General features: G+C 46.6%; 1 protein-coding gene and 1 pseudogene across 4 annotated transcripts in view; one reads left to right on the forward strand and one right to left on the reverse strand.

The window, feature by feature from the left end:
* The window catches only part of PEAR1 (platelet endothelial aggregation receptor 1), a 443,307-nt gene that overhangs the window by 121,874 nt on the left and 297,154 nt on the right, over positions 1-24,279 (forward strand). Inside the window, exon 1 of one of the 4 annotated variants that reach the window (XM_056545691.1) lies at positions 21,229-21,379. The exons of the other annotated variants lie outside the window; for them this stretch is intronic. Within the exon in view, the coding sequence (XP_056401666.1) occupies positions 21,342-21,379 (38 nt within the window). The 5' untranslated portion in view covers positions 21,229-21,341. Of the gene's footprint in view, positions 1-21,228; positions 21,380-24,279 lie in introns of those variants that run through there. 4 annotated transcript variants of the gene reach the window in all.
* On the reverse strand, positions 7,216-7,353 carry LOC130296084 (U2 spliceosomal RNA; annotated as a pseudogene).

The raw sequence follows: 24,279 nt of genomic DNA on the forward strand, positions 1-24,279 counted from the left end.
TTCACTTTTTTCTTTATTTTTTACATTTTTTTAGGTAGTACTACTACTTCCAGCATGGAACACACTGTTCCATGATGGAAGTAGTAGTACCTGTACTAATTGACAGATCTCCCGTTGCGATCCTCCTGTATAATGTATAGATGCGGCCGGCCGCTCTTCTATGGTCCCCTGCACTGACGTACATATACACATATTCATATTTCCCACAGAGAGCTGTGAGCTGTCAGGAGTGACATCGCTGTGATCTTTCCTTAACTGCAGGTACTACTACTCCCAACATGGAGCACACTCTGCTCCATGCTGGGAGCTGTAGCACCTGCATTAATAGACAGATCACATCAGGTGTCAGAAGTTACACCCGCTGTGATCTGTCTATTAAAGCAGGTACTACAGCTCCCATCATGGAGCAGAGTGTGCAGAGTGTGCAGAGTGTGCTCCATGTTGGAGTAGTAGTACCTACACATAAGAACAGATCACAGCAGGTATCACTACTGACACCCAATGCGATCGTCCTATTTATTGCAGAGGTGTGGAGCGGCTTTCTCTTGTGCTCCACATCTCTGCCCTTTAGTCTGGCCGGCCACTTACTCATTCATATTTCCCTCTGAGAGCTGTGATTGGCTGCAACCATCCTATAGTGCAGAGATGAGAGCGCTGTAAAGAGCCGCTCCGCATCTCTGCTATATTATGGACGATTGCATCGGGTGTCAGGAGTGACAGCACAGTCGATATGTCTATTAGTACAGGTACTACTACTCCCATCATGGAGCAGTCTGTTCCATGCTGGGAGTAGTAGTACTACCTAAAAAATTGAGAAAAAAGTGAAACACACACACACACACTTTATTAAAAATGAATTAAAATGTTGTTATAATTTTTTTTAATTTTGTTAAATATATTTTTTTTCCATCACTACTGCATCCTTTTTTTTTTTTTTTTTTTGTACCCAACAAATTTTGGGTACCAAAAAAAAACTGCCAAGCTGCCAAAAATGCAATTTCCACACAAATGAAAAAACGCCAGAAAAAATGCCAGATGCAGGAAATGCAGGACAAAAAAACAAGTAGAAACATAGCCTAAATAAACTTTTAAAAGTATGTCCCATCTCACATGTTATTCCTTAGGCTAGGTTTCCACTTGTTTTTTTTTAACACCAAAAAAACGCCAGCAAAAACGCCAGAAAAACTGCCACAGCCTTTTTCCTGCGTTTTGGCAGTTTTTCAGGCTTTTTTTGTGTTTTGTTTTTTTTTGGCGTTTTTCCTGGTGTGTGGAAACAGCCAATTTTGTCCCCTGTGGCAGTTTTCTCACTGCCTTCAGGGTACCACTCTGTGGGTCGGATGCTGAGCGCAGAGTGTAAAGAGGTGAGGAATAATGTATAGCATCACTACTCACCTCCCCCGGCTGTATAGTATACAGGAGTGCATAGTGTTCCCATGTATACTATACAGGAGCTGGGAATCCTGTCACCAGACTGACAGGACTCCCTGCTCCTATAGCCCCTTTGGGCGGTATACACTATATACAGCTATCTATAGATAGCTGTATATAGTGTATACAGAAGCCGACGTCCTAGTCTCTAGTCCATCTATATTGCAATGTAAAATTGGCAGGTAGCCTGGGGCCCCCGAGTCGGCTTTACTACAGTTTATTGAAGGGGAACACACAGCTATAGAGTGATATAATCCGAACTGCTTCTCATTAAGGAAAATGAAAAGAAATGTGCAAGGTCTTGAATCCTTATATAAATCAGACACATGACAAGCTTACTTATTATATAAACCTGCCCGGGGCCCTCTCTCAGGCAGTGTGGGATGTACTCACTATGTATTTATACATAATTCATTGATGTGTCTTAGTTTTTGTCCTGCTTCATTTCTAAGATGTTAATGTTTAGTCTATCTTTGAAACCTTATAACAATGGAAAGAAAAAAAAAACTTGCTACTTGTCTATTAGCTTTAGAGTTCCTAGAGATTGTACATTGGTACAACCGTACAATGCTTCTTGTTTTCCAGTGGTTTAATCCCCCATTAAATGCTGTCCAGTGATGTGATACTCTAGATCTCAATGTCCAGACATTGTTCATGTGATGTCCCAGTACGGGATATGCTCCTACAGTCCTGTCACGTTGAGTCCCTGTACGTCCTCAGGGATCTCCTGCAGTGTTCCCTCATATTGTGTATAGGTTGTATATTTAGTGTAAAGGACCTTTGATATGGTCGCATGATTGTTAGTCACATGATAATGGTTGTCACATGTTTAAGTCATATGTTTTGTTACCCAGAGGGCACCAGGTGACCAGTTGACCAGCAGCTAGCCTATGGGCTCCTTGCTCAGCCCCCCTTTTTTTTCCACAACACTTTCTGCTGAGGTCAAGTCTGGACTTGACCTCTGCTGAGGTCAAGTCTGGACTTGACCTCAACAGAAAGTTTGGCAAAAAAAAAAAAGACATCCAAACGTCTCACCTCCTGGATCCTGGCCACCTCTCTGGGATCCTGGCCGTACTGTATAGACTGTAACACCTGTCTAAACTTCAGCAAAAGCTACCATTAACCTTAACCTGGTCTTGGACTATTATTTGCCCTGCCTAACCTAGGAGTAGCGGTGCTACCTTCGGGTGGTGACATACGCCCTGGCGTCACGAACACTAAGGGGTTAACACCATCTACCCCTGGGCAACACCATCTGCCCCTACACCTCACATCATACACCCCGACACCATATTCATATAACTAAAACGCTTTGTGTGACATCAGTGTAACCTGACAGACAAGGACAGTGGACTAGAATGCGCATGCACGGACAACGACAACTTTCCTGTACTAGTCAACAGTACACGGTTAAGTGAGTATATAAACTGTGTGGTCATCGCATTCAAATAAGCAAGTAGTGCAACAAATCTGCATTCAATTTTGTGTGAAGCATGAACATTCCTCTACACAAATTATTCAAATGGCTTTCAGGGACTAAGAAATGAGTGCAGAGCAAATAAAAATACAGCATAAATGCTTCAAAGATGGTTGAGAATCTGTTGTCAGTGGTTCACATTCTTGTAGGCCTGCACTAAGCATAACAACAAAGAATGTTCAACGTGTATAGCCTGAAATGAACAAAGATCGGTGATTGACATTGCAAGAATCAGAAGATGTCCTTTCTAGACAGACCTTGTAAAATGCTGTGGTATCAAAACAGTTCTGTTTCCCTAGTCCCTGGTGATTAGTATTCCAGTTCCCAGGTGAAGTGTGATTTTCACCCCTAGGCCCCATTGTTAATCAGTTTCTTACTATATCTCAGGATATCTGGTGTTCTGGTGTGAGGCCTAATGATAGCCCCAAGTTTTAAATGGGCACTATCAGATCCAAAAACCTTTTATATGTTGTTAGTGATGAAAATCAAGGACGTTTTGTAATATGGTATTTATTAAAGAAAACTGCACCTGAAAATCCCACCACTAGGGGTCCTACTACTGGGATACTTACCAGTCCTGCAGCAGCATCAGGTTTGTCCATGAGTCATGGACAAAAGATGACTCATGGACAAAGCTGCATGAGCAGACACACCGATCACCTTTCACCACCACACCCCCTTCCCCTGAGAGGATATCGAACACTGTGAGCTAATGAAAAGAGGGATTTTTATAATAAATATAGGTGATAGAGGCATAAAAATTATAGTTGAACATGGTCAGGATTAGGTACTGAGTTCCTTTTTTTTCTTTTTTTTTTGTGGGATCTGAGAGGTACACTTTAAGCAGTTTCAAGAAGGCAACACTTTTATCCAAGTATTTCTCTTCCTAATTAAATTAAACACAATTTTTAGTATTGTATAGCAGCTGGACATTCACATGGGCATTGCAGATGTTTTCCTTTTATATCAACACTGTAGAAACCTACTGCATGTTGAAGCTGTGGTTTTATTATCACACTCACAAAGATTCCTACTCAACAAATACTTAAAATATGACCTTGAATACAATTATTTATTGCACTACTTGCAATCTTCCAGGAGCAGAAACAGATGCTTCAGTCTTTTGTGGTTTCAGAAACTTTATCATGACTGTACATAATTGGAAGGGACACCAAGTTGAGGGAATGATCGGTAATTATGAGATACTAAAAATGAAAACTAATAAGTATAACAGGAAGCAAGACAATGTTGTTTTGTTGTCATTTCATCATCTTAATACCATGGAGTTCAAAAAGTAAAGACCAAAGGGCTTGACCTCCACTGTAGGCTCCATCCATGATAACTAATAATTATTATAGAAATTCACTAACATCCTCCGTGTGTTGCTCCTGTTAAAAAATACATTTTCCTGGAGAGTCTCATAACTCATAAAACTGCCCCCTATCTATTCATTTGCCTCTTAAGATGCTGAATCATCACCTCCCACACCAAACATCTTATTGCTTTGCTCTTGTGTCTAGAGATGGGCGAACTTTTCAAAAATTTGGTTTGGCCGATTCGCCGAATTTTCTGAAAAGTTTGTTTCCATCTGAATTTATTTGCGGCGAATCTATATTAAAAAAGGCTATTTCTAGCCTACATACAGCCTCTATAGGGGTATAGAACACTTTGCTGTGTTCTAACACGCATATGGAATGTGCTGGGGTAGTGAAATAATACTGTTATTCAGAATAGCATGCAGATTACCGGCATCGCTTTTAGAATCACTGCTGCAGAGCGGCACAATGACAGAGCCTGGAGGTGGCATCAGTGTGAGGAGACCACATAGTGGCTGAATGACACAGCGCGGAGGTGTTGGCAGCATGAGGAGACCACATAGTGGCTGAATGGCACAGCCAGGAGTTGCCAGCAGCATGAGTAGGCACTAGGCCTTCACAATCCCTAAGATTAAAAGATGAATTTAGAAATTTAAACCAAAGATTTTGGATAGCTGGTGCTACCTACCGTAACAAATTTTTTATACCCAGGCACAGCAGCGGCATCAGTAAACCATATATTGCCTGAATGACACAGCCTGGAATTGGCTGAAGCATGAGAACACACCAGGGTTTCACAATCCCCAAGAAAAAACACAAGAATTTTTTCAATTTAAAATGAAGATTTTGGATAGCTGGTGCTACCTAACATAACATTGTAATTCCCAGACCCAGACCGAGCAGCGGCATTAGTAAACCATATATTGCCTGAATGACACAGCCTGGAGTTGGCTGAAGCATGAGTACACACAACAGGGCTTCACAATCCCCAGAAAAAAACACAAGAATTTTTTAAATTTAAAATGAAGATTTTGGATAGCTGGTGCTACCTAACATAACATTGTAATTCCCAGACCCAGACCGAGCAGCGGCATTAGTAAACCATATATTGCATGAATGACACAGCCTGGAGTTGGCTGAAGCATGAGTATATACCAGGTAGACATGTGCAATTCGGTTCGGCACAAATGTCTAATTTACCGAATTTTACCGTTTTCGGGCATTCGGACCGATCCGAATGCACGAAAACATATTTTGAACATTCCCGAATAGCCACGATAATACGAATAGCAAAGTAACAAATACATTCGTTATTTCCCGAACATATGCTGTAAATAACGAATGCATTTGTTATCCGTAAACGAACATGAAGAATTCATTCTGATAACAAAGATAACAAAAAGGATACAGATAGTTTGATTTTTCGGATACATTCGGTATTCGGGTACATTCGGTAAATATTTTTATTCTTTTTTTGGACTTTAGCGATCCTAAAAAATTATGGAGATACCTTTTTTATTAAAATTTCGTAGGGTATCATAAAAAAATCATGATAAAAAAGATACAGTAGTGATGGAAAAAATTGTATCTAACGAAATGTATCATTTTTATTATGAAATGTTTATTCATTTTTAAACAAGGATCAATTTATGTGAGCGGGTAAAGCACTAAAAATGTAGCCGACAATAGTAAAAATGTAGTGTGTGCGTGTTTTTCACTTTTTTTAAAACATTTTTTAGGTAGTACTACTACTCCCAGCATGGAACACACTCTTCCATGTTGGGAGTAGTAGTTACCTGTACTAATTGACAGATCGCAGGGGTCCCTTGCGATCCTCTTGTATAATGTATAGATGCAGCGGTTGCTCTTCTATGGTCCCCTGCACTCACGTATATATTCACATATTCATATTTCCCGCAGAGCTGTGATTGGCCAGATGGTTCCAGCCAATCACAGCTCTCTGTGAGAAATAGGAACATGTGTATATATATGGCTGTGCAGGGGACCATAGAAGAGTGGCCGCCGCATCCATACATTATACAGGAGGATCACAGCGGGTGTCAGGAGTGATACCCGCAGTGATCTTTCCGTTACTACAAGTACTACTACCCCCAACATGGAGTACACTCTGCTCCATGCTGGGAGCTGTAGTACCTGCATAAATAGACAGATCGCAGCGGGTGTCAGAAGTTACACTCGCTGCGATATGTCTATTAATGCAGGTACTACAGCTCCCAGATTTGAAAGCCGAGGAACGTGCTCTCGATTCACCCAAAGTGCAAAAAAAAGTGCAAATGTGTTACACTAAAAAAACGTGCACAAAGGATGCGGTCTATCGCAAGCCCTTCTCCGATAGGAGGGAGGCCCCCCAACAAAACTTACCCTTCGCCTCCGGACCAAAAGGTACCTGCGAGGTTCCGGGTTCGATGTCCCTTTTCGCCGAAGCTACTAGGGGACCACAAATGCTCCTGGCATCCCCCTAGGCGTTAGCCAAGGTATCTGCCCGCAGAGCCGATAACGGTAGGTACCCTGCCAAAGCAGGAGTACCCGGGGTGTTTGCAGGGAGGTGCGGAACCTAATGGCCACACACACCTCCCCTAGACCGCCAGGAGGGACACCCAGAAGGGCTACCGCATCCTGACAAATCCTGTGAACACACAACACGCAAAAAGTGACACAGTGAGACAAAAAGAAAGAAATAAGTGAATGTGTGCAGATATACTGCCCGGACATCCGGACGGATCTATAAAAATTTCTCTGATCCTAGCCAGAAGGCCGGGAAACAAGAGGTGAGTGCCACAAGGTGAAGAGATTATGGTGCCCGTGCTTCAACTCAGTAAGCCAGTACTCCCAGTGAGTTTCGGCACCTCGGGGTCACCACTCCCCGAGGCACAAAAGTACCTCGGCTCTAGACCCTCTCAGCCTCATGGCGAGACCCGGAGGGAACAGGTCACATCGGGGCAGCCGTCGAGCTGATTCCTCAGAACAAGCCCCGGAAAGCCCTGGTACACCTGCATCCTCCATGCAGCATCCGTCCGCACCAGCCCCATACCGGCGTCACAGTCCACCGGCATGAAAAACTGATAAGAACAGATACTACACTTGATGTTAGCCAAAAGGCCGAGAAGCTTACTTCCCTCGAGTCCCGGGCAGGTCCGTGTAGCTCCGCCCCCTAGTGATGATATCATTAGGGGCGGAGCTACAGAAGGGAACAAGGCTAGTTAATCTGAAGCTCTGTTCACATTGTACGTTTTGTATAATATGAACAGACCCTTCTAGCAGTGTCTACCCAGACAGGGAGACTCCAGCTGTTGCTAAACTACAACTCCCAGCATGCCCTGTCTGGGCATGCTGGGAGTTGTAGTTTTGCACCAATTGGTGGCTCCCTGTTTGGGTAGACATTGCATCATGGGTGCTCTCCCCAGCGGACAGCGCCAGAAATGTCATAACCATTTTTTTTTGTGTTTTTTCGTTTCAGATCCGTGTATGCAGAGGATTACTGCGGATTCGATGGATTACGGCGGATTATTTTTTTTTCCCTTTAATAAAATGGTTAACGAGGGCTATGGGGGAGTGTTTTTTTTAAATAAAATAATTTTTCCAATGTGTTGTGTTTTTTTTTTTTTATTGAATTTTCAGGTTTAGTAGTGGAAACCGTCTTATAGATGGAATCCATTACTAGGCCAGGGCTTAGTGCTAGCCCCAAAAACAGCTAGCGCTAACCCCCAATTATTACCCCGGTACCCACCGCCACAGGGGTGCCGGGAAGAGCCGGAACCTTATGCGTTTTTTTTTTTTAATTTAAATAAAATAAAAATAAAAACGCATAGGGTTCCCCGTATTTTCATTCTCAGCCAGATACCAACCAAACGGCAACAGCCTGATGTTACCAGGGTGGGCGAGGACCATTGTTACTGGCCCTCCCCAGCCTAAATAACGCCAGCCTGTTACTGCCTAGGCCCAGGAGCCCCATTTTTGACGCTCCGGGACTGTTGGTACCGGCTCTTCCTGGCACCCCTGTGGCATTGGGTACCGGGGTTATAATTGGGGGTTAGCACTAAGCCCTGGCCTAGTAATGGATTCCGTCAATAAGACCGGCTTCCGCTACTTACCCTGAAAATTCAATAAAAAAACAAAACACAACACATTGGAAAAATTATTTTATTTAAAAAAACACTCCCCCACAGCCCTCGTTAACCATTTTATTAAAGGAAAAAAAAATAATCCGCCGTAATCCATCGAATCCGCAGTAATCCTCTGCATACACGGATCTGAAACGAGAAGAAAAAAAAAAAAAATAATTGGTTATGACATTTTTGGCGCTGTCCGCTGGGGAGAGCACCCATGATGCAATGTCTACCCAAACAGGGAGCCACCAATTGGTGCAAAACTACAACTCCCAGCATGCCCAGACAGGGCATGCTGGGAGTTGTAGTTTAGCAACAGCTGGAGTCTCCCTGTCTGGGTAGACACTGCCAGAAGGGTCTGTTCACATTATACAAAACGGACAATGTGAACAGAGCTTCAGATTAACTAGCCTTGTTCCCTTCTGTAGCTCCGCCCCTAATGACGTCATCACTAGGGGGCGGAGCTACACGAACCCGGCCCGGGACTGGAGGGAAGTAAGCTGGACTTCGTCTTCTGTATACACTGTATACAGCTATCTATAGATAGCTGTATATAGTGTATACCGCCCAAAGGGTTAAGCTACACTGTCCAGCAGGGTAAGTTAACTCTTTCCTTGCTGGGCTTGCGCATAGCGCACAGCTCAGCAAGGGGTTAAGTGAGCCAGCAATGTGTATACTGTATATACACATTGCAGGCTCACTGTAAGTTCTTGCTGGGCAGTAGATATACGACGTATACCTATGGCTCAGCGTCAGCTGTTCTCCCGGCTCTGTAGCCCTGAGAACAGCTGATCCCGACATTCACATCAGGAGGATCGCAGCGGGTGTCAGGAGAAGTGACATCCCTGGGATCTGTCCCTTACTGCAGGTACTAATACTCCCAACATGGAGCACACTCTGCTCCATGCTGGGAGCTGTAGTACCTGCATTAATAGACATATCGCAGCGAGTGTAACTTCTAACACCGGCTGCGATCTGTCTATTAATGCAGGTACTACAGCTCCCAGCATGGAGCAGAGTGTACTCCATGTTGGGAGTAGTAGTACTTGTAGTAAAGGAAAGATCACTGAGGGTATCACTCCTGACACCCGCTGTGATCCTCCTGTATAATGTATAGATGCGGCGGCCGCTCTCCTATGGTCCCCTGCACGGCCGTATATATACACATATTCCTATTTCTCACAGAGAGCTGTGATTGGCTGGAACCATCTGGCCAATCACAGCTCTGCGGGAAATATGAATATGTGTATATATACGTGAGTGCAGGGGACCATAGAAGAGCAACCGCCGCATCTATACATTATACAAGAGGATCGCAAGGGACCCATGCGATCTGTCAATTAGTGCAGGTAACTACTACTCCAATCATGGAAGAGTGTGTTCCATGCTGGGAGTAGTAGTACTACCTAAAAAATGTTTTTAAAAAAAGTGAAAAACACTCACACACTACATTTTTACTATTGTCGGCTACATTTTTAGTGCTTTACCCGCTCACATAAATTGATCCCTGTTTAAAAATGAATAAACATTTCATAATAAAAATGATACATTTCGTTAGATACAATTATTTCCATCACTACTGTATCTTTTTTATTATGATTTTTTTATGGTACCCTACGAAATTTTTATGAAAAAGGTATCTCCATAATTTTTTAGGATCGCTAAAGTCCCCAAAAAATAAAAAATGTACCGAATGTACCCCAATACCGAATGTATCCGAAAAAAATCAACCCGAATACCCGAATACCGAATGTATCCGAAAAATCTAAACCGAAAATATTGCCGAACCGAAAATTTTTTCCAAAAGGAAAAAACGAAACGTAATGAAACGAAAATTTTTCTAGTGCACAAGTCTAATACCAGGGCTTCACAATCCCTAAGAAAAAACACAAGAATTTTTAAATGAAGATTTTGGATAGCTGGTGCTACCTATCACCGCTACCTGCAGTGCGGAGCGGCGGTGCGGGTAGCGGTGATAGGTCTCAGGACCCCCGGACAGGCAGGGGGAGAGAAGCGGGTGGCGGCGGTCTCTGGCACCGCAAAAGCAGTGCATTGTTTTAAAGCGCCCGCTTTAAATCAATGATCTGCAGCGGTGTCTCGGGGGGATAAATAGCCGATAACTTATACCAGAATGTCGGTATACGTTTTCGGCTATCGGCCCTAACCTCCACCAATTATCGGTATCGGCCCTAAAAAAACAATATCGGTCGATCCCTACACAGGACCAAATCTAACAAGCTCCCACAGGGCTCATGTGGCCGTGAGATGCAGGCGCAATGTCTCCATTGCCCTGATCGGCCATTGTTTCCAAGACTTTTCGCCAAGGAAAACCATGTGAAGAACATCGTGACACCGCCGTACCCTGCACACATGGTATGCTGAAGGGCCACTGAGACTTGTCTGGGCAGTGGAGGCAGTGGAGGCTGTGGAGGTGGAGTCGCACACTTTCACAGGACCAATGTTACACGGAGCGCTCCGGGCCCCCTGATGGCCTCGGAGCACTCACAGCGTGTGTCCCCAGGCAGCGCTTCGGCGTGTGCATCCCCGCTATCTAGGGCGCACGTGCACCGGGACTTTTAGATCTAAAGGACCAGTGCACAGGTGATTGGTACCTGGTCCAAACTGGTTTATTAAGGGTTAAGCCTTGTGAGAGGGAGTGCTGTTTGGACTTAATTAGGCCTCACCTGTGCACTGCCTATAAGTACTGTCTCCTCCCACAGCCTCCTGCTGGATCTTTGTTGCCTTTGTGCCTGAGAGAAAGCATTCCTTGATCCTGTGTTACCTTGCCTGTTGCCGTTCCCGTTGCTACTGACTTCCGCCTGTGAACCTGTGCCGCCTGCCCTGACCATTTGCTACGTCTGACTACGCCTTTGCCTGATCCTCTTGTACCTTGCCTTATCTCAGTAGCCAGAGAGGTTGAGTCGCTACTGGGTGGAACAACCTGGGGGTTACTTGCCAGTAACTCCTTAGACTCCGTTCCCCTGGTACGGCCCACGTCATCACCTCTCTGGCACAGCGGATCCACCACTAGCCTCCGCTACCAGCTACCAGCCTGGATCCTGACAACCAACGGGCTGACAGAGTGGAGCAGGAAGAAGCATGAGTACACAAGAGGGGTTCACAACCCCTAAAATTAAAAAGTGAACGTTGAAATCTCTATTGAAGATACATGTTAAGTAGTGCTACCATCCAAACATTTAAGCCCCAAGCCCAGAAGCATCAGTAAGCCAAGTAATTCCTGAAACACACAGGAGCTGTCAGGAGCAGGCATTTGCAGTACCCAAGAGGGTTTCATAACCCCTTACATTTAAAGATCAATGTTGAAATTTGCATTAAGCATGTATTTAGCTACTGCTAAACTTCCAAAAATGAGGCAAGTAGTTCCTGAAAGACACACGATGAGTCAGGAGCAGGCATTTGCAGTACCCGAGAGGGTTTTATAACCCTAATTGATAACCCAAGAGGGTTTCATAACCATAATTGTAAAGTGTTGGTGTAGCAGCATGGTCAATCTACTCTGAGGCATCTGGCATAGGTGGCTGGAAATCCTGGCTGATCCATGCCTGATTCATCTTCACAAAGGTCAGTGGACAGACAAATTCGCTTTGGGGTGACTATGGCCCCGGCCGCACTAAACACCCGCTATGATGGCCCGCTACTGGCCGGGCAGGGCAGCTTTTCCAGGGCAAACTCTGCAAGTTGCAGCCATAAATCAAGTTTGGCTGCAAAGAAGTCCAGCGGATCTTCAAGGTTTTGTTGGCATGGCCATGTCAAGGTATGCCACCACCTGCTGGTTCAGGTCCTGCTCCATGTCTACCTGCTGCTGATGAGTTGTTTCACGATGCGGGTGAAGAAAGCTACTTATCACCGACTGTAGACTTAGGCTGTTGATAATGGAGCTGCTACTGCTCCTGCCACCCCTCCCCAGAAGCCATGGCAGTGGAAGGTGAGCGCAGAGGGCCCCCCGAGTCAGACCTGCGAGTGGAAGGACCATGTTGCCAATAGGCATTGGCCAACTGACTACATAGGATCTCTCTGTAGTAGTTCAGTTTGTCCTCCCTCTCAGTGGGTGTAAAAAAGGCCCCCATTCTGTGAGGCGGTAGTGAGGGTCCAATAAGGTGCAGAGCCAGAAGTCATCCCGCTGACGAATTTTGACAATTTGGCGGTCACTACGCAAGTAACTGAGCATGCATTGTGCCATTTCCGCCAGTGACTCGGAGGGACTCCCTGCCTCCATCTCCACTGCATACTGCCACGGTGTGTGTGGGTCCTCTGTCTCGCCTTCCTCATAACCCTCTAGCTCCTCTGGCTGCTCCTGCTCCTCCTCCTCTCCTGTCCGATGACTAGAAACACCGGCCATCTCATCCAACCTAAACTGTGCTCCACTCTGCCCCTCATCCTCCTCCTCCAGTTCAGCCCCCACAGGGCTCATGTAGCCGTGAGATGTAGACGCAACGTCTCCATTGCCATGACCAGCCATTGTATTATTCATTTGTTGTAGACAATGTAGGAGTGGAATTACGTTGTTCATCCCATAATCCAGGCAACTTACAAATAATGTGGCTTCCTTAAAGGGCCTCAGCAAACGGCAGGTATCACGTATGAGCTGTCACTGGTTCACATTGAAGTTACAAAGGGGAGTACCCCTATCTGCTTGGATCATCAAGAAATCAGTGATGGCTTTTGTTTGTTCGTATATTCTGTTCAACGTGTGGCAATGTCACAAATAAGACTATGTTGTGGGATACCATTCTGATGCTGCAGCTCAAGGAGGGTGTGCTTTGCGGTATACGAGTGGCTGAAGTGCATGCACAGTTTCCTTCCCATTGTTAGCATATCTTGCAAATGGGGTGAAGACTTCAGGAAGTGCTTGACAACCAGATTGAACACGTGTGCCATGCAGGGCGCATGTTTCACACTTCCTTGTTGCAGCGCGGACACAATGTTCTTCCCCTTGTCAGTCATCATGGTTCCCATTTCCAGATTTCAGGGAGTAAGCCATACTCGGATTTCTTGATGTATTAATTTTAGCAGTTCCTCCCCTGTGTAACTCTGTTCGCCAAGGCAAACCATGTGAAGAACAGTGTGACACCGCCGTGCCCTACACACATAGTACAATGAAGGGCCAATGAGATTTGTACGTGCAGTGGAGGCCGAGAACATGGTCGAGGATGAGGAGACGGAGTTGTACACTGTCACAGGACCAACTACCTGAGAGTGAGAGCGTGGAGGAGGAAGCGGTGTGACCTGTCCAAGTTGCTGTTGTGGCTGTGCAAGAACCACATTTACCCAGAGGGCCGTAAAAGACATGTATTGTCCCTGCCCGTAGTTACAACTCCACACGTTGGCACTGCCATGCACTTTTGAACACACTGACAGGCTCAAGGACTGGCCCACCTTCTCTTGTACAAAATTATGCAGGGCTGGTACTGCCTTCTTCGCAAAGAAATGACCGCTTGGGACTTTAAACCTCGGCTCGGCACAAGCCATCAATTCTCTGAAAGGTGCAGAGTCCACCACTTGAAAAGGGAGGGACTGCAGCACCAGCAACTTAGACAGGAGCACATTCAGCTTCTGCGCCATGTGATGAGTGGGCGCATACTGTTGTCTCTTGGACACGGCTTTGCCGATGGATTGTTGGCAGAATGGCTGACTAAAAGTTGGAGAAGCAGGAGCATCTGGAGCAACAGAAGGAGGGTTTGACACACAGCTCCCTTCGGCTGAGGTGGTGGAGCCTTGACTGGCTGAAGGAGGGAGTGGCTGGCCACTGGGAGATGCAGCAGGCTGGACCACTACATCGGAGCCACGGTTCTCCCAGGCCGCTTTATGGTGGCGAAGCATGTGTTGATGCAGGGCCGTGGTACCGACATTGGGGCCCTGGCCACGCTTCACCGTCTGCCAACATATCTTGCATGTGGCTGCGTGAACCTCCTCCGGATGCCTAATGAAAAACTGCCACACCGCCTAGTAGCTGATTTTTCCATCTACAGTCCGCACTAATTGACTGCTACTGGCACCGTTTCCAGGTACCTCTGTTCCACTACCTCTGGGAAAGGTAGGCTGGCGTGAAGCAGGTGGTCTCCCCCAGTTACGTTTGGCTCCAGAATTTCCACTTCTGCCACCATGCTGACTGCCAACCATGCTACCGCCTTGCTTGCTCAACTGCTGCCTCAAGGGCAACCTGCAACTCTCTTCTCCTGATGATGATGAAGCGCCTTCTGCACCAGGCTCCGACTTGCGATCGACTTCATCATAATCAACAAGTGTATGCATGTCACTGATGTCCTCCTTAGGTTCCCCAACAGTGTCTGCTTCAGGACCCTGAGCCCTGGCAACACCACTTCCCACGTCACTCTCCTCATCACTACTTGGCCGCCTAGCGGAGCAAGCAGCGCATGTCTCCTCTTGGCTGGGCAGTAGCTGCTGACTGTCCTCTATTAGATTGTCCTCAGTGAATAGTGGAGCTGAACCCACAGCATAAGATACTTCTTTAGGGGAGGGAACAGCATAGGACAGAGGCAATGGGAGGACAGGGACTGTTCCCAGGTCATGCCAACTGAGGGTTATGTCAGAGGAACCCACTGACTGTTGACTGGGGGTGTCAGATATCACTTGTGATGAAGTGGATGAGCGTGTTAACCAATCGATGACGGCAGATGGGTTGCTGGTCAAGACACGACCGGTAGCTGATAACGGGAGCTCAGGCCTCTCGCTGCAACTCCTGCTGCCACTCGCCCCTAGTCTGCTGTGACCTCTGCCTGAAGTATTTAGGCCTTTGCCACTCCTCTGTGCAGGTCCTGGCACTTCTCTGCCTGACATACTTAGGGTATGTTCACACTGAGGAATTGGAGAGGAATTTCCACGAGTAATCTGCTCGCTTTTTCCTCTCCAAATCATTCAGCAGGGAAAATCCCCATAGAGCTGTGCAGAATTTCTGCCCCTCAGTTCACACTGAGGAATTTCCTCAAGCAGAATTCTGACGAGGAAGTCTGTTCAGCTTGAAGAAAGAACATGTTCTTTCTTTCAGGCGGAATCAGCGTCGTTGTTCCATAGTATATTTCATCAATCAGTTCATCAATAGTATATTTTTTTTCAGTCAGAAGCATTTCCACGCGGAATTTTCGCAGAATTGGCGCAGAATTTCCGCATGAAAAAAAAAAATGTTATGAATAGAAGTACTTGATACTCCTCCTCCGCATGAAACCTGCATTTCCGTGCGGAATTCCGCTTGAAATTCCGCGCAAAATCTCTGTGAGTTCTTGTTGAAAAGTAACAATATTTCGAGGCAGAACATTTCTGCTTGAATTCCGCCCCAATTCCTGAGTGTGAACATACCCTTAGTGCGTATATGAGGGTATTACAATACGCTTCACTACTCTTTTAACAGTATTTGTCTAGAACAGCAGCAGGTGATTTCTTTTGGCTGTCCTTTCACAGTATGTAGGCCCTTGACAGATTAACAGGTACAAAATGGTACACTACTTAGATGTACGTATGTGGTATGCACGTATGAGGGGAAATAAAATGCGCTACAGTACACTTGTATAACGTATTTTCGTAAAACACCAGCCAGTGATTATTTTTATGTCACGATGCCGGCTGGCAGGTAGTGGATCCTCTGTGCCAGAGAGGGATGGCGAGGACCGCGCTAGTGGACCGGTTCTAAGCCACTACAGGTTTTCACCAGAGCCCGCCGCAAAGCGGGATGGTCTTGCTGCGGCGGTAGTGACCAGGTCGTATCCACTAGCAACGGCTCACCTCTCTGGCTGCTGAAGATGCTGAAGATAGGCGCGGTACAAGGGAGTAGGCAGAAGCAAGGTCGGACGTAGCAGAAGGTCGGGGGCAGGCGGCAAGGATCGTAGTCAGGGGCAACGGCAGGAGGTCAGGAACACGGACTAGGAACAGACAAGGGAACGCTTTCACTAGGCACAAGTGCAACAAGATCCGGCAAGGGAGTGCAAGGGAGGAGACTAGATATAGGGAAGTGCACAGGTGGGAGCCAATTAAGCTAATTGGGAAGATTGGGCCAGGCACCATCATTGGTGCACTGGCCCTTTAAATCGCAGAGACCCGGCGCGCGCGCGCCCTAGGGAGCGGGGCCGCGCGCGCCGGGACAGGACCGAGGGAGAGCGAGTCAGGTACGGGGGCCGGGGTGCGCATCGCGAGCGGGCGCTATCCGCATCGCGAATCGCATCCCGGCTGAAGGCGGGACCGCAGCGCACCCGGTCAGTGGATCTGACCGGGGCGCTGCAACAACGAAGATGAGGCGAGCGCTCCGGGGAGGAACGGGGACCCGGAGCGCTCGGCGTAACAGTACCCCCCCCCTTGGGTCTCCCCCTCTTCTTGGGGCCAAAGAACCTGAGGAAAAAAAACTCAATTTTTCCGTGATGAGGTCCGATGCAAATTAGGAGGGGTTCTGTGTGGAAACGTACGAGACAGTCCAATCTTTTATTGTAAAAACAATAGATGTAGAGGGGTCTGGCGAGACTGGTCACAGGAACGTAGAACCTGTTGATGAGAGAGGCCAAAAAAAATTTTCCTGCAGATCCGGAATCCAAGAAGAGCATAGTAGAGAAGGAGAAGGTAGAGGCAGATATCCGCACAGGCACAGTAAGGCGTGGAGAAGCAGAGTTGACATCAAGAACTGTGTCACCTTTGTGCGGAGTCAGCGTACGTCTTTCCAGGCGGGGAGGACGGATAGGACAATCCTTCAGGAAGTGTTCGGTACCGGCATAGTACAGGCAAAGATTCTCCATGCGGCGTCGTGTCCTCTCTTGAGGTGTCAAGCAAGACCGGTCAACCTGCATAGCCTCCGCGGCGGGAAGCACAGGAACAGATTGCAGAGGACCAGAGGAGAGAGGAGCCGGAGAGAAAAAACGCTTCGTGCGAACAAAGTCCATATCCAGGCGGAGCTCCAGACGCCATCCGGAAGAACGCATGTCAATGCGAGTGGCTAGATGAATGAGTTCATGTAGGTCAGCAGGAGTCTCTCGTGCGGCCAGAACATCTTTAATGTTGCTGGATAGGCCTTTTTTAAAGGTCGCGCAGAGAATCTCACTATTCCAGGACAACTCGTAAGCAAGAGCACGGAACTGAATGGCGTACTCGCCAACGGAAGAAACACCCTGGGCCAGGCTCAGCAGGGCAATCTCGGCTGAAGAAGCTCGGGCAGGTTCCTCAAAGACACTTCGAATTTCCGAGAAGAAGGAGTGTACAGAGGCAGTGACGGGGTCATTGCGGTCCCAGAGCGGTGCGGCCCATGACAGGGCTTTTCCAGACAGAAGGCAGAACACGAAAGCCACCTTAGACCTTTCAGTAGGAAACTGGTCCGACATCATCTCCAAGTGCTGGGAACATTGCGAAAGAAAGCCACGGCAATACTTAGAGTCCCCATTAAATTTGTCCGGCAAGGACAGGCGGAGGCTAGGAGTGGCCACTCGCTGCGGAGGAGGTGCAGGAGCTGGCGGAGGAGAAGATTGCTGGAGAAGTTGCGACTGAAGTTGGTGCGAAATGGTGGACATTTCCGACAGCTGACGGGTTAGAAGGGCGATCTGTCGGGCTTGCTGGGCGGCCACCGTGGTGAGGTCAGCGACAACTGGCAGAGGAACTTCAGCGGGATCCATGGCCGGATCTACTGTCCCGATGCCGGCTGGCAGGTAGTGGATCCTCTGTGCCAGAGAGGGATAGCGAGGACCGCGCTAGTGGGCCGGTTCTAAGCCACTACAGGTTTTCACCAGAGCCCGCCGCAAAGCGGGATGGTCTTGCTGCGGCGGTAGTGACCAGGTCGTATCCACTAGCAACGGCTCACCTCTCTGGCTGCTGAAGATGCTGAAGATAGGCGCGGTACAAGGGAGTAGGCAGAAGCAAGGTCGGACGTAGCAGAAGGTCGGGGGCAGGCGGCAAGGATCGTAGTCAGGGGCAACGGCAGGAGGTCAGGAACACGGACTAGGAACAGACAAGGGAACGCTTTCACTAGGCACAAGTGCAACAAGATCCGGCAAGGGAGTGCAAGGGAGGAGACTAGATATAGGGAAGTGCACAGGTGGGAGCCAATTAAGCTAATTGGGAAGATTGGGCCAGGCACCATCATTGGTGCACTGGCCCTTTAAATCGCAGAGACCCGGCGCGCGCGCGCCCTAGGGAGCGGGGCCGCGCGCGCCGGGACAGGACCGAGGGAGAGCGAGTCAGGTACGGGGGCCGGGGTGCGCATCGCGAGCGGGCGCTATCCGCATCGCGAATCGCATCCCGGCTGAAGGCGGGACCGCAGCGCACCCGGTCAGTGGATCTGACCGGGGCGCTGCAACAACGAAGATGAGGCGAGCGCTCCGGGGAGGAACGGGGACCCGGAGCGCTCGGCGTAACATTTTACCTGGACTTTCCCCGTATTTAGACTTGTTACAGATTTACAGATACAAAATAGTAGACTGCTTTGATGTAGGTATATGGTTTGCACTTATGAGGGCAGAAAAATGCGCTACAGTACGCCTAAAAACTCAGTATTTATCTAAAACACCAGCCGGTAAGTACTATTGTTTGGATTTTCACAGTATGTAGGCCCTTGACAGATTAACAGGTACAAAATGGTACACTTATTAGATGTATGTATGTGGTGTGCACGTATGAGGGCAAAAAAATGCGCAACAATACGCAAAAAAAACTCTGTATTTTTGTAAAACAACAGCCGGTGAGTACTGTTGCTGGACTTTCACAGGGAGGGAAACGATAATGTGGAGACATTATGGGTAGAAATATATGGATATAAAAATAAAAAAAAATTCTGGTAGGGGTTTGTTATAAGCCACCAATCATAATGGAAGAGGCAGAAGATCAACTACTGAAGCAAATAAACAAGGCAGCAAATCAAAATGAAGTGACAATAATGGGGGACTTTAACTATCCTGATATAAATGGGAGTCTGAGAGCGGTGAATCTCATAAAGGAAACAGGTTTCTGACTACAGCTAAAGATAATTATCTGTCCCAAATGGTACAGGGCCTGACCAGATGGGGCGCCCTACTAGCCTTAATATTAACCAACAGATCTGATAGAGTAACTGATGTGCAAGTAGAAGGACACCTAGGAAATAGTGATCATAATATAATACATTATAACTTGTTCTTCAATAAGGGAATCTCTAGAGTGACCACAAAAACAATGAACTTTAGGAAAGCAAAGTTCGATCAACTCAGAGAAGCCCTTAACAATATAAAATGGTATGACACTACATGGGAGATTTTAAAAAATATCTTAAATTCTCACTGTAAGATGTATGTACCCTATGGGAATAAAATGGTCAGAAATAAAAGAAAACCAATATGGATGAATAAAAATGTCAGGGGGGCAATAAATGATAAAATTAAGCATTTAAACAGGATGGCAGTGAAGAAGCATTACAGGGGTACTCCGCCCATAGACATCTTATCCCTTATCCAAAGGATAGGGGATAAGATGTCAGATCGCCGGGGTCCTGCTGCTGGGGACCCCGGGGATCGCCGCTGCAGCACCCCGCTATCATTACTGCGCAGAGCGAGATCGCTCTGCACGTAATGACGGGCAATACAGGGGCCGGAGCATCGTTACGTCACGGCTCCGCCCCTCGTGACTTCACGGCCCGCCCCGTCAATACAAGTCTATGGGTGGGGGCGTAGCGGTCATCACGCCCCCTGCCACAGACTTGCATTAAGGGGACGGGCCATGATGTCATGAGGGGCGTAGCCATGACGTCACGCTGCTCCGGCCCCTGTATCGCCCGTCATTACGCACAGAGCGAACTCGCTCTGTGCAGTAATGATGGTGGGGTGCCGCAGCGGCGAGCCCCGGGGTCCCCAGCAGTGGGACCGCGGCGATCTAACATCTTATCCCCTATCCTTTGGATAAATATATCAGGGGGTAGTACAGAGATCTCTCCCATGATCTATTTATACCCAGGACTGTATCTAGAACAAGGGGGCATCATCTATGTTTAGAGGAAAGAAAGTTTCTACACCAGCACAGACGGGGGTCTTTACTGTAAGAGCAGTCAGACTGTGGAATTCTCTCCCGGAGGTGGTGGTCATGGTGAACTCTGTAAAAGAGTTCAAAAGGGGTCTGCATGCATTTTTGGAGAATTAGAACATTGATGATAATGTATACTAGATATTTAGGGACAGCATGTTGATCCAGAGATTTATTCTGACTGCCATATTTGAAGTCGGGAAGGAATTATTACCTCTAGTATGAGGGTTTTTTACCTTCCCCTGGATCAACTCCGTAGGGACTCATTAGGATATAGGTTGAACTAGATGGACTCTGGTCTTTTTTCAACCTTACGAACTATGTTACTATGTTACTATGTTACAGTATGTAGGCCCTTCACAGATTAACAGGTACAAAATGGTACACTTATTAGATGTTCGTATGTGGTATGCACGTATGAGGTCCAAAAAATGCGCAACAATACGCCAAAAAACTCTGTCTTTTTGTAAAACACCTGCTTTGACTTTCACAGTATGTAGGCCCTTGACAGATTAACAGGTACAAAATGGTACACTAATGCGCAACAATACGCCAAAAAACTCAATTTTTGTAAAACACCAGCCGGTGAGTACTGTTGCTTGGACTTTCACAGTATATAGGCCCTTGACAGATTAACAGGTACAAAATGGTACACTTATTAGATGTACGTATGTGGTATGCACGTATGAGGGCAAAAAAATGTGCGAACTAAAACAGACAGCTAAAATGAGTAAAGATGCTCTTACACAAGTCTCCAAAATGTCTAATTTCATCAGGCCCAACTATTTAATGTGTGGACTATATGTTAGTGAAAAAAAGTAACTGGTATGTTGGATTTCAACATGCCCGATTCTTTGTTCCCATAGGAGATATATTGCTGCCAGGAGCAGGAGATAAGCCTTTCTGTGTTTGGGGGAGTCAGGAGGAATAAAGCTGGTGACGAGTGCCGTAGCTCCCATTATAATGATCTTAAGCATCAAGACATAAGTTTTTCTTCCAATGATCCTTCATCCCGAACATTTTCACCACCATGCAATGTAAGTGCTTCCTGATTTAGGTCCAAGATTGATAAAAAAATAATAGGTCTCATCATATGATCATTTTCATCACCAATAGAAATCGATTTGTTTCTCTGCTGGCCCATAGTGTCCCATTGTTTCTTAAAAACTTGGGTATACCTGAGCACCTCCTGAAAGTCAAGTCTGCTCCTGTTTATGGAAAGCAGTTTTATTGTCAGCAGTACTTTTTTTTCTATAGATATATATTCACTTTAAAAGGTAGATGTTGCCCATCTGTTCCCGGAGACATAGATATGAACTATCATGACATTATTATTATTAAAACCACCAAGTTGATTCCCACACTAGAAGTAGTTGTAATATAATACAGCTATTTCCTGCTCAGAATGAGGGAGCAGCGAGGGTAACATTCTTCATTCACAAACGTTAATCAAATCCAGAATGTCTCTTTTGCACTCTAAACAGATCCTGCACTCCCTGACGACCACCGTTTATGTCAAACTGTACATTTGGCAGATATCCCATAATCAGTGATGGATTGCTTACACAGTCCATGCATTTCAGTGGACTTCAGTGGAAGGAGAATTCCTGTCCATGCAGTACTTGGAGCAGCCTTCTCATATTAGTGAAATACTCCCCTTTTACCATTGTTCCAACCATGATACTGTTGTCAGTGTAGTTAACTAGCAACAACCTTGCTACTTGTAATCTAGCTATGACATGATAGGGTATTTGATAGTGTGGCGGTTGAGCACCCAACCAGTTAGAGATGAGGGGGGGGGGGTGCAAAGATTAACAGAGGCAGCAGAGTCTAGGGCCATGGTTACTTCTGACCCACACTGTTGGCCTTGGTGTGGTATGACTATATTGTGGTGAATCACTTTTGTCCACACTTTCTTCCCACCCAAAAAGTTTAAAGAAGCTAAGCTCTCAGAGCCTACCCCTCCTCTTTGTTTACCTGGAGGCTGGTGTTCCCGCCCTCCCAGAGTACACTTAGTCCATCTATCCCTGGGCACTATTGTCTATTTAACATTGTCCCTGAGCATTGTTGGTTTTAAGTGTTCCAAGTGAAGGTGTGCTATTCTATTCCTGTTATTCTATGTATCCGGACCTGTGCCTGTTTCTTTGACTCTGATTCTGCCTGTATTTGAAATGCTGACCTGAACTTGCCTGCCTTGTCTATATTTGACTGCATTTCTGCCACATCCTTAGGTACCACTTGGACCACTGACTACGCTTATCTGCCCTACCCACTGGTGCCACGCATCATTACCTTCTGGTTCGCTTGGCCAGCCATTACCCACACTAGGATTATGCTTTTGGAACAACCTGGTACGCTCTAGCAACAGAAGCTTTCCCATCCTGTCGTGGAATTTAGGGTGAAGACCTAAAGGGTACTTAATCCACTCTACTGGGAGTGGCCCAAAGCCAAATCAGTTTAGTAGCACAGGGGCTCAACACCCTCTGCCTTTTACAGTAACATCATCATCAGACTAGGTTTCCACACAGGTTTTCCCTTGGCATTTTTTGGAATACTGCCTCAGCAGTATTTAGAAGTGGATGCAGTAGGAAGGAGAAGTATAAGTACATCTCTTACATTTCTCGACCCTTTAAATACACTTCTGGCTTTGGCTCAAAAACTGCAGTGGTAGTATTCCAAAAATCGCAAGAAGAAAACCTGTGTGCAAAACCTATCCTAACAGTAATAACATCATTGTGGGTGTTATGTCATCACATATATGTGTCCTCATTTATCAATATTTAAATTTTGTTTCCCTTTTTATAGTGAAGCTCTACCCATACTATTGTGCAGACATTTCCATCAGTTCCAGTATCCATTACTTTTTTTTCTTTCCCACACAATGTCCAAATTTCTTCCATAACAATCTGTCAGAAAAAGCAGGAGACCGAGCCAAAACTACATAAAAGAATCCGGCTGCAGATTAAAAGTTTCCGTGACTACATTTTGATCATTTGCATTCATTTTTTACCAGTGACACAGATGTCTTTTTATAATGTTCTGTGTAAAAATGAGGTGTGACCCAATCACAGACACAGTTATTGAATGCTGAAAGGGTTTTATACATGCTGAATTGAGATTTTACAATGATCATTCAATCTTAGGGGTTATGAAACCCTCTTGTGCACTCCTGCTGCAGACTGTTCCTGTCTGTGTCACTCAGTAACTACATGGTTTAGTGATGCTGCTAGGCCTAGGACATTACTTACCGTATTTATCGGCGTATAACACGCATTTTTTATGCTAACATTTTTAGCCTAAAGTCTAACTGCGTGTTATACGCCGATAGACTGTTTGTGACCACGCAAATGCCGCTGCAGTTCAATGATTTAAAGCGGGCGCTTTAAATAATTGAACTGCAGCAGCTTCTGCCTGGCCAGAGTCCCACTGCCACTGCCCGATTCCCTCCCCATCCCCGGTTTTATAGTTAAATGTCCCGCCGCCGCCACTGCCCGATTCCCTCCCCGTCCCCGGTTTTAGAGTTAAATATCCCGCCGCCGCCATTGCCCAATTCCCTCCCTGTCCCCGGCTTTATAGTTAAATATCCCGCTGCCGCCATTGCCCAATTCCCTCCCCGTCCCCGTTTTATAGTTACATGTGCCCTGGGAACTGCAGTCTTCATGCTCCAGCGGTCTTCTGATCTGTCACTGTGCGCTGCGTAATGACGAGTGACGTCCTCAACACAACGTCACTCGTCAGTCAGTGCACGGCGCACAGCGACAGATCAACATGAAGGACCGCAGTCCCCAGGGCACATGTAACTATAAAACCGGGGAAGGGGAGGGAATTGGGCAGTGGCGGCGGCGGGATATTTAACTATAAAAGCGGGGACGGGGAGAGAATTGTGCCGTGGCGGCGGCTGGATATTTAACTATAAAACCGGGGACGGGGAGGGAAT

The sequence above is a fragment of the Hyla sarda genome, chromosome 11 (assembly GCF_029499605.1).
Source record: "Hyla sarda isolate aHylSar1 chromosome 11, aHylSar1.hap1, whole genome shotgun sequence".
Taxonomy (NCBI): Eukaryota; Metazoa; Chordata; class Amphibia; order Anura; family Hylidae; genus Hyla; species Hyla sarda.